Here is an 11753-nt window from a genome sequence, read left to right on the forward strand (position 1 = left end):
CGATTTTTTTTCAGAAACAGGGCTCCATGGAGCTGAGGAGGAAGAAATCCACTCTCCTTGGCACAGTAGCACGGACAAGAATACGGTCAACATCTATCCATCCGGCGTGGAAGTCGTACAACCGAGATGATCGTAGACGCAGCCGACAGTTCTGACTCTCCAAGCATCGTCCCCGTTTTCCTCTGCAATCAGTGCTGAGAACGACTGGGTACTCTTAAAATACGAGGCCGAAATGGCGGGAGGTCTTGGCAAACTCGATCACCAAGATAAGGACACGCTCAAGGGAGTGACGAGCTAGCTCTCAGCTGCATGCACTGCAGAGATGGAGGTCGAAATCCCGACCGAGCACCGCGCGCCCAAGGTTGAAGCTAGCGCGTGGCGATGGCGTGATCTCCCGGGCGCCGCCGCCAAGCCGCTCCGGGACCCACTCCTCGCCGTCAACTTCCTGCTCCTGGCCGTCGGCGCGGCCTGCGGCCCGCTCCTCCTCCGCCTCTACTTCCTGCGCGGCGGCTCCCGCAAGTGGCTCTCCAGCCTGCTCCAGACCGCCGGCTGGCCGCTCCTCCTCGTGCCGCTCTGCTTCTCCTTCTCCTCCCGCCGCCGCCGCAGGAGCCGCCAGGGCGACGACGCCACGGCCAGCGGCGGCGTCTTCCTCATGACGCCCCGCCTCCTGGCCGCGTCCGCCGTCGTCGGCCTCATGACCGGCGCCGACAACTTCCTCTACGCCTACGGCCAGGCCTACCTCCCCGTGTCCACCTCCTCCATCCTCATCTCCACGCAGCTCGCCTTCACAGCCGCCTTCGCGCTGCTGCTCGTGCGCCAGCGCTTCACCGGCTCCACGGTCAACGCCATCGTGCTGCTCAGCGTCGGCGCCGCCATGCTCGGGATGGGCTCCGGCGGGGACCGCCCGGCGGGGGTGTCGGGCGCGCAGTACGCCGCCGGGTTCGGCATGGCGCTGGCGGCCGCGGCGCTCTACGGCCTCGTGCTGCCCGTCATGGAGCTCAGCCAGGCGTGGCACGCGGCGCGCGCCGGCGCCGCGGCCCTCACCTACACGCTCGTCGTCGAGATTCAGGTCGTCATCGGGCTCACCGCCACGGCGTTCTGCGCCGTCGGCATGCTGGCGAACAACGATTTCCAGGTGAGTTTTCAGCACTAATTCCTGCTTCACTTGCCTCTGCTATCTATAGACTCTTCGCCTACTTTCTGTTGCGATTGGTAAAATACTCCAACGAGAAAACTAAAAAAGAGGTTAAAATGCGGCAATCAGTCTGAGTCCAAGCTCATCTCTATCCAGTTGACAGTAAATTCAAAAATAATAGTGAAAAAAAATGATGGCATTGACAAAAAAAACTAAAATTTGTTGGCATTGAAGATGCTTTAGTGTGCTAAAATTTCACGATGAATAGACATTAGTAGCTCTCAGGAAAAAACAATCAGCTTTCAACAAGGTGTTTTTTCAAACTTTCTTATAGACCCAGATTTCCGTTTGTTTTTTCGCTGAGCACTCCTCAAATCTTTTGACCACTAAATTTTCAACTTTTCAAAGCTTCCACGGCTATTACTATTCGGAAATAGTAAGGGCCAGAAAGCAGTTGTGTGTTACTCCACTTAAATTGGGACATAAAGATGACAAGATTGCAAGTGATTGAGGCTTATCTCGATGGGAGAAGTATATTTTTCGTCCCTCAACTCTTTCGAAAGTATAGAAATGAACCCTCAACTAGACAACCAGCAATCTTTAGTCCCTCAACTTTTAAAACCGGATAAGTTTAGTCTCTCATGTCACAACGAGTGGTTTTCTACCGACGATAGTGGTTTTTGGCTTAGCTGGCCAGTGTGGGCCCACCTCATCCACCCATTTTTGTTCACTTTAAATTCTTATGGAGCCGACATCACGCAGCGGGCAGCGAATAGTCTCCAGGCGACTCGGCCGGACGAAGCGCGGTGCCACCATGAGCGACGGCAGCTCAGTAACTGGCTACGCAGCATGACGAGTGGGATGAGCAATGTCCGTCGCTGGTGACTAGCTAATGTAGTTCTTCCTGCTGTGATTTTCTTGTGCAAAGCTAGCCCCGTACTAGCTCATCAATCAGGTCGCGTATAAAGCAAAGCTCTCCTGACGCGCGCTTCTGGCCGGTGCGTTTGCTGCGTACGTGCGAGTGCATCAACCTGCAGCGTGTCTACTAGGAGCGGACCACATCACGCCAGCGCTGCAAGCCACCTCTCGGCGTCCATCAGGCTGGAATCCGGACGGTCGCGCCATCGGCATAGTCTAACAGGCATATGGCGCAGCCGGCTCGACAGACGTGTGGTGCTACCTGCTCTGCTTGTGCGCCGGCGAGATGGCGGCGTAAGTGGTGAAGGGGAGCGCGAGTCGCGACGAGGGCCCTCGGCAACGCGCAGTTTTCCCCTGCTCCTCAGTTTTTACAGTATACCACTCCATGTTGGCGGAAAACCACCCACAACCGCACGAGGGACTAAACTTATCTGGTTTTGATAGTTGAGGGACTAAGTTTTGCTGGTTTTGATAATTGAAGGACTGAGTTTTGTTGGTTTTGAAGTTAAGGGACCATTTCTATACTTTAAAAAAAATAGAGGGACAAAAAATATACTTTTCCCTATCTCAATAGCGAGTGGGTCAATATGATCGACATCTCCACGTCTTTTCGGTTAATCATATTAGTCCCGGTGATACATGTGGCTGTGGGTGCGAGTAGGCTGAATCCATAACAAGTGGGCCAATAATGTTCTACCTCTCCTTATACTCCCGCCGTTCCCAAATATTTGTCTTTCTAGACGTTTCAAATGGTTACAACATACGGATGTATATAGACATATTTTAGTGTGTAGATTCACTCATTTTACTTCGTATGTAGTCACTTGCTGAAATCTCTAGAAAGACAAATATTTAGGAACGGAGGGAGTAGTACGAAAAAAAGCATTAACATGCATGCTCACTCACTCTCTCACGCGCAATGCACATGTTGCGTTTTGTGAATCGAACTAAATTAATGTTATGCGTCATATTGAAGGAACTAAATTTTCGCTTGGCAATGCACTACCTAGTTCTGGTGCACGCGCCAATACTCAAGCTCGTTGTGGGCACGTTTTATCCTTCCTCTGAGTTCTAGTACCACGTATCAGTTGCATCTCTTCTCCCTATGTATCATTAAAAATTAGGTTCAAATACGAATCCAACGATATAATTTTTGTTGACATGCATTAATATTTTGTTAGTTAAATCTTTAATTAAATTTAGCACAAATTATAAAGGGGACCAATAATCTAGAACGGGTGTAGTACAAAGAAGAGACAGACTACAGATTGCACAGCACACAGAACAGAACACATGCCGAGTTTCAATATGCTTAGATGCTTCTCCGACGACCCCATCCTGATGATTGCGTGCATAGCCGTCCGGTAGAGCAGGCATCTGAAACCTCTGTTAGAGTTGTGTGGAATATTGTGTACAATGTAGATTACAGTTAGATTTTGAGTTGCACTGTATCTAGATAATGTAGGAGTTGTGTCCTAATAGGATACTTGTATCATACGCCTTTTATATAATGAAAGGGTAGACACTCGATGTAAACTATGCCAACATATAGCACAGGCACACGCAAGGGGAGCTGGGGCGTGTACTGGCATCTGATGACCGATGTGCGGTATTGTGACGGTGTCACGGGATGGACGCCTGTAGTCATGCCCTGGGGGTGAACCTCATTAACAAATCTTGGTGTCGTGCCTTGATCCTCAGATGATCGACTATGCGCATCGGATTATTCTAACAACCCCGTCTCTTGAGAATCTGCATCAAGTAAGGGGTGATAGGGCTTTTGAGAAGCGTCTGCACGACTGCTCGCTCAAGTTCGACTATATTCTCGACGTCAGTTTGACTGCTTTGATTACTTCCTCTACGACGGACGACCACCTTATCTTCATCACCATGCCCGAACATCATGTTGCATCGGAGTTTCCGGTGCCCTCGTTCTAATCATGTCTCTCTTTTGACATATGACATTGGTCCATATGCCTATGCACTAAATGTTTCTAGCCTGTCGTATGCGATTTGTCACGCCAGTAATCTTGTGATCATGCTAATCTGGATTAAGTATAAATGAAATCTGTCTAAATTCCCTTACAATACGCTAAGGCTGTTGCTATTAGCTGCGCTCCTTTCTTGATGCTATAAAAATAGTGGTTTTTTGTGTTAAAGAAAATAGTGGTTTTTTACCGGATGGGAACGTTTGGTTCCTGGGTGTATATACACCTTATATGAAAAAATAAATTAGCAATTCAACAAAAAGTCAAAAATAAGAAAATATTTTTGAAATAAACTTTACCATCTTTATACTTGTGAGAAAATTTTCACAAAAATAAAATCGCCCTTTGACTTCTTTTCAAAAAGACAAATTTTCGGTCAAAATAGTGTGAATAATGACCTATAATAGCAAATAAATTCTGCCTTTTTTGCCCTGAAGTCAACGTTGTTTTTTTTCGTGAAAATTTATATACTAGTGCAAAACAAAGTCAAGTTTAATCTAAAAATACTTTTGAACTATTTTGACTTTTTATTTAATTATTTAAAAATCTCCATATAAGGTGCATATACAACCAAGAACCATTGGGTATTTCCTTTTTTTACCTCACTGTTTCTCGCCTATAAAAGGTTCTTGACAGGGAGGATATCAATGCCTGCTTTTGAGCCTAGTGCCCATAGTACTCTCGCTATAAAGAAATACTAAATCGCTTATAGATCGTTAAAGTAGTGATCTAAACAATCTCATATTTTCTTACAGAGGGACTACTTTTTTTGAATACTTTTGATTTTCGTATAAACTAGAATATCTGACCTAAAATTATTAGCATAAAATCGAGAGTTTAATTTGAGCATTGTGATGCAGGCAATCCCAGGAGAAGCCCGGCAGTCCGAACTCGGCCAGGCGGGCTACTACCTGCTGCTGGTCGGCACAGCCGCCGTGTACCAGTGCTTCTGCCTCGGCATAATCGGCGCCATCTACTACGGCTCGGCGCTGCTCGCCGGAGTCATCATCACCGTGCTCCTCCCGGTGACCGAGGTCCTGGCCGTCGTCTTCTTCCATGAACCCTTCAGCGGCACCAAGGGCGTCGCCCTGGGGCTGTCGCTCTGGGGCCTCGCCTCCTATTTCTACGGCGAGGTGCGGAACAAGGCCCCGGAGGCAGAGCACCGGACAAGTCTGTGTGTGGATCGTGACTGCGAAAATTAGTGGGAACAGCACGTGCTTCTTTTGAGAAAGAAGGGAGAATGTATGAACCGAAGGCCATGGATGGCAGTGGCATGGCACACATAATATTCGCTTGAAAACTTGTGCTCCCGTCTAGCAGTAAAGATGTTCTTTGTCCATGGTTAATCTTTCGTTTAATCGACTATGACCCCTGTTGCCGCTGGAGAGGTGATTTGTGTGGCGATCTATGGAGGCTCTGGACACGTCGCAGCCACTGGTGGCGACTGGCATGGCGGCAGGGGCGGAGCCAGGATTTAGGCATTGGGGGGGGGGGGGGGGGGGGGGGGGCAATGATGGTCAAGCGGGAATTTTTTTTTTCTCGCAAACTATCCAATAGTTATATATCCAAGTATATTTTGCATTTAATTTGTGTAGACAGATTTTTTTCAGTTGGGTTGTGTCGAGCTATAGTTTTTTTTTGTGTGGATTGTCTAGCTATAGTTAATATGGTCAATAATTTCACGTATGCGCAAAGTAGACCAAGTGATAATCAAACTACTCCGAAACATGACATGAAATGTCTTGCTACAAAACATTGTCATATGGAAAGAACAATCATTGTATTTATACATATTTGAATTGCAAATCCCAGCAAAAATAATATTTGAATGGCAAATCATCAGTAATTACATTAGAACTTTTTTGTTTGTTGTATTAGGCAAAAGTATTCAAAATTGGCAGAACACATACCTAGAGAAATAAATCTAGCCTCTGCTCGTCCCCTTTGTCGCTAGGTAGAAGTAGATCGGCTGGTCGTTGTTGGCATACTCTAGGCAACCGTCACTGCTCACCGATATTTCAGATCCAAGCTTTAGAATGATTGCGGGTGCATATGCCCTAATGATGCATCACAAATCACATAGCCAAAATAAAATAAATCTGATGAATATGTTCGAAACGATACAAGATGTGAATTGAGAGAGATTAGTAGAAAGTGTGATGTGTTAACCTTGCTATTTCATTGGCTACATCCTGAAGAATCGACGAGCAGCAGCTTGTGCGTTGTGCCGCCGTAAGAGTCAGATCGTGAGTGGGAAGAGCAGAGGCGGGCATGCGGCCGGCAAGGGCACAGGACGGCGGCCGCGCGGGGCTGATCACGGGAGATAATGCCCGACGCGCAGGAGATAGCAGAGAGCAGTTGCCCAATCGGATGTTGCCATGGACCTGAAAACGTTTCACTATTGGGCTTTAACATGGGCCGTTTTCCATTTTTCTAGAATTGACGTCAAGATAGGGGAGGCCAAGTATTCTGTACGTTTCACTATCGCTAATTATATTAGCCTATACTCAACGTTCACTCGATCGTTAGGGGGGGCAGGCGGGGCCGCCTCCCCCCTGTCTCCGCCACTGCATGGCGGCGGCCAACCTCGTCTCAGCATAGTTAGCCCCCTTCTCGATGCCGTCCATGTTCTCATCGGAGCCCAAGGCCCCATCTCTGGACGGCGAGGGCTAGATTCACCAGGGCACCATGTCGGTGCTGCGCGGCGGCGCAGTGCTGGCACTGCCGTTCGCGATCTGCAAGGCTGGCATGGTAATCGTGGCGGTCTGGGCTTTGCCACAGGGGGCACACCGTGTGCGACGGCGGCGTTCTTGGATGTTATGAGATTGTTGGGACCGTCAGCAAGACCATGGTGCTGAAACTGATGTGTAGGTGCACGGCTGAGAGTCATGACGATGGCGGCCTCTGTTGGACACAACGACAGTGTCAGGCGGTGGCCTGGTCCATCGAGGGAAAGAGAGGGCGGTGGCGATGGCCGCTGGTCAGTGCGTCGCCTAGACGAACGTGACAAGGAGATCAAGGGGCGCAACAGCGCATCTAAAGGCGTGTCGGCCTATTTACAGGCGCTGTGATGATGGTCGCATGTGGCCATCCCTAGCGACGCAAAAAAAATCGTCCACGAGAGCAGCGGCCACCGCACAAGGAGGCTTGCTTGAGGTGCCACTGGCATAGTCCGCCGTTGATGAGCAAGAGGCGCACTGGCAGTTCACTACCGGCTTCTAGCATCGGGACATCGACAACGACATATGATGGACTCGCACCGGTGTGGAATGGCAATGACCAATTCTGCGTCGAGACATGGGCGTCCACTTCACTGTCGTGGCGGTGGCCTAAGGTGGGAATACGTCCCACCAATTTGCTAGTGTCTTTTGGCCCTGACATGGGCTACTGAAAGGATCGATATAGTTGACTAGATGGGGGGTGAATAGGCAACTAACAATTTTTAGACTTTTCTTTCTCAAATTAAACTTTGCATCAAAGTAGGTTGTCTAGATATGCAACTAGGTGAGCAACCTATATGATGCAACAACAACAAGCACACAAGCAAGCAAGAGGTGCAACACAATATAAGCTTGCACAAGTAAAGGTACGAAATAACCAAGAGTGGAGCCGGTGAAGACGAGGATGTGTTACTGAAGTTCCTTTCCTTTGAGGGGAAGTATGTCTCTGTTGGAGCGGTGTGGAGGCACAATGCTCCCCAAGAAGCCACTAGGGCCACCGTATTCTCCTCACGCCCTCACACAATGCGAGATGCCGTGATTCCACTATTGGTTCCCTTGAAGGCGGCGACCGAACCTTTATAAACAAGGTTGGGGCAATCTCCACAACTTAATTGGAGGCTCCCAACGACACCACGACGCTTCACCACAATGGACTATGGCTCCGAGGTGACCTCAACCGTCTAGGGTGCTCAAACACCCAAGAGTAACAAGATCCGCAAGGGATTAGTGGGGGGAATCAAATTTCTCTTGGTGGAAGTGTAGATCCGGGCCTTCTCAACCAATCCCTAGAAAATCAACAAGTTTGATTGGCTAGGGAGAGAGATCGGGCGAAAATGGAGCTTGGAGCAACAATGGAGTTTGAGGATGGAAGAGGTGAGTCTTCTTGGAGAAGAAGACCCCTTTATATAGTGGGGAGACACATCCAACCGTTATGCAGCCCGCAGCCCGCATCTGGGCGGTACTACAGTTGCTGGAGCGGTAGTACCGCAGCCACAGCGGCACTACCGCTGTGGCAAGCAGGCAGACGGACAAACAGGACCGAGGAGGAAGAAGTACACGCACTAGGGCGGTACTACCACCCTGAGAGCGGTACTACCGCCTATAGGCGGTACTGCCGCTTCCTACAGCCGCTGGAAAAATAGGGGAGGTCAGCGAGCAGAGCGGCAGTGGAGCGGAAGTAGGAGCGGTACTACCGCCCTCAGGGCGGTACTACCGCGCCCTACTGCCGTCCCTACTACCGCCCCCTGCGTGGTCCTATATGAAAACCCGACACGAAAAAGTCGAGACCACAGCAGGAGCGGTAGTACCAGCAGCACTAACAAGCGGTACTACCGCTCTGGCCGCGGTACTACCGCTTAGCACAAGGCACCCCTTGTTTTGCACAACACAGAAACTCCAACAGGCAGGAAGACAGTGTGGGTGCAAGGAAAATGTGTACGTGATGATTCCACCCATACTCTTCTGAAACGGATCCCCTCTTGATAGTACGGTTATCCCTACGACTCAATTCCACCGAAAAGAAACGAAGGAAAATAATCCGTTCAAAGTGAAGGCCTCAAGGGGTAACAATCACAAAGTTCCCTTATATTAGATCACCTGAAACACTTAGTGCACATGATACGTATTGTCATCAATCACCAAAACTACTTAAGGGATAAATATGCCCTTACAATCTCCCCCTTTTTGGTGGATTGATGACAACACGGGGTTTGCACAAAATAGTAACTGAAAGTAAGCAAACCCCCTTCTAACAAAATATAGACTGGCTCCCCCTAGAGATGTGCACCAAGGAATTAGCATGAAAGGCTATGTGCACATCTTTAGGATCAAACTCCCCCTATATTTTGTAGTCAGGCAACATCCTTGCATATAAGAATAACAACAAGTACAACTAAGCAAGGACGAGCAAAGAGCAATAATATAAATGCTGAAAAAGAAGCATCTCACAATATAATAGGGTACTTGATACTAAAGTAGATAGGATAGGGTAGTTCACATATGTCTTACACCATATGGTCTTGCTCACAGCCGAAATAAAGCGAACGAAAACGAACGAACACGAGACACAAACACGAACACGCCAACATACACGCCAACACAAGACCTAAGGCAAATCCCTAACTCTCCCCCTTTGGCAGCAAGACACCAAAAGGGACGACACGACACATGATGGTAGTAGGTCTCCATGGCATCACCAGTCATGCTCCTCCTCCTCCTCCTCCTCCTCCTCATCCTCAGAAACCTCTGCAGCACGGGGAGAAGTATGAACTCTGGTGTCCTCCTCAGTGTCAGACCACGGGCAATGCACTTTGATCCAGGACTCCTCATCAGTGATCCTCTCCGCAGAGCCATCTGGAGCCTCAAGGCCAACCTGTCTCATAATAGCCTTTTCAAGGCGACGAGCCATCTTGGCCTCCTTGTGAGCCTTGTACTGGCCCTTGGCCTGAAGGCAGAACAGACGCTTCATCTTCTCCTTGAGTTTCTTCGCCCAAGAGGGCTCCTCAGATGGGGGCACATACTCCGGCCCATCATCATCCTCCTCCTCATCATCAGATAGGACAGTCTCCTCCACTGGAGGTGCCGGAGTAGACGAACTCCACTTCTCCTTCTGACGCAGCTCGATAGTGTCATGAGACACCATGTTGTCTGTGACAAGCTCCTCATCTGGAAACTTGGCTGCCCAAGTGTCTGATGTCTACTACACAACCTTCTTCTTGTAGACGTTGTTGGGCCTCTAAGTGCAGAGGTTTGTAGGACAGTAGCAAATTTCCCTCAAGTGGATGACCTAAGGTTTATCAATCCGTGGGAGGCGTAGGATGAAGATGGTCTCTCTCAAGCAACCCTGCAACCAAATAACAAAGAGTCTCTTGTGTCCCCAACACACCCAATACAATGGTAAATTGTATAGGTGCACTAGTTCGGCGAAGAGATGGTGATACAAGTGCAATATGGATGGTAGATATAGGTTTTTGTAATCGGAAAATTATAAAAACAGTAAGGTAACTAATGATAAAAGTGAGCGTAAACGGTATTGTAATGCTAGGAAACAAGGCCTAGGGTTCATACTTTCACTAGTGCAAGTTCTCTCAACAATAATAACATAACTGGATCATATAACTATCCCTCAACATGCAACAAAGAGTCACTCCAAAGTCACTGATAAAGGAGAACAAACAAAGAGATTATGGTAGGGTACGAAACCACCTCAAAGTTATTCTTTTGGATCGATCTTATTCAAGAGTTCGTACTAGAATAACACCTTAAGACACAAATCAACCAAAACCCTAATGTCACCTAGATACTCCATTGTCACCTCAAGTATCCGTGGGTATGATTATACGATATGCATCACACAATCTCAGATTCATCTATTCAAACCAACACAAAGTACTTCAAAGAGTGCCCCAAAGTTTCTACCGGAGAGTCAAGACAAAAACGTGTGCCAACCCCTATGCATAGGTTCATGGGCGGAACCCGCAAGTTGATCACCAACACATACATCAAGTGAATCACGTGATATCCCATTGTCACCACAGATAAGCACGGCAAGACATACATCAAGTGTTCTCAAATCCTTAAAGACTCAATCCGATAAGATAACTTCAAAGGGAAAACTCAATCCATTACAAGAGAGTAGAGGGGGAGAAACATCATAAGATCCAACTATAATAGCAAAGCTCGCGATACATCAAGATTGTGCCAAATCAAGAACACGAGAGAGAGAGAGAGAGAGAGAGAGAGATCAAACACATAGCTACTGGTACATACCCTCAGCCCCGAGGGTGAACTACTCCCTCCTCATCATGGAGAGCTCCGGGATGATGAAGATGGCCAACGATGAGGGATCCCCCCTCCGGCAGGGCGCCGGAATAGGGTTCCGATTGGTTTTTGGTAGCTACAGAGGCTTGCGGCGGCGGAACTCCCGATCTATTCTGTTCCCCGATGGTTTTAGGGTATACGGAGATATATAGGCGAAAGAAGTCGGTAAGAGGAGCCACGAGGGTGGAGGGTGCGCCCAGGGGGGTGGGCGCGCCCCCTGCCTCGTGCCTTCCTCGTTGCTTCCCTTACGTGCACTCCAAGTCCCCTGGATTGCTTCCGTTCCAAAAATAACTCTCCCGAAGGTTTCATTCCGTTTGGACTCCGTTTGATATTCCTTTTCTTCAAAACACTGAAACAAGGGAAAAACAGGAACTGGCGCTGGGCTCTGGGTTAATAGGTTAGTCCCAAAAAATAATATAAAAGTGTTTAATAAAGCCCATAAACATCCAAAACAGATAATATAATAGCATGAATACTTCATAAATTATAGATACGTTGGAGACGTATCAGCATCCCCAAGCTTAATTGCTGCTCGTCCTCGAGTAGGTAAATGATAAAAGAAATAATTTATGAAGTGTGAATGCTAGCAGGTGCATAAGTTTGATCAATGATAATTTTAATCACCTTTTCTAGCATCATTATATGTCATAATAGTAGCTCAAGTCATAGAAC

General features: G+C 48.1%; 1 protein-coding gene across 1 annotated transcript; it reads left to right on the top strand.

The window, feature by feature from the left end:
• Positions 1-217: 217 nt before the first annotated feature.
• LOC109759451 (purine permease 3) lies at positions 218-5378 on the top strand. Its single transcript, XM_020318277.4, has 2 exons — positions 218-1135; positions 4902-5378. Exons 1-2 carry the CDS (start codon positions 323-325, stop codon positions 5241-5243), a joined length of 1155 nt encoding a protein of 384 aa, XP_020173866.1. The 5' UTR covers positions 218-322; the 3' UTR covers positions 5244-5378.
• The last annotated feature ends 6375 nt before the right edge of the window (positions 5379-11753 follow it).

The sequence above is a fragment of the Aegilops tauschii genome, chromosome 5, assembly GCF_002575655.3.
Source record: "Aegilops tauschii subsp. strangulata cultivar AL8/78 chromosome 5, Aet v6.0, whole genome shotgun sequence".
In the NCBI taxonomy this organism is placed as follows: Eukaryota; Viridiplantae; Streptophyta; class Magnoliopsida; order Poales; family Poaceae; genus Aegilops; species Aegilops tauschii.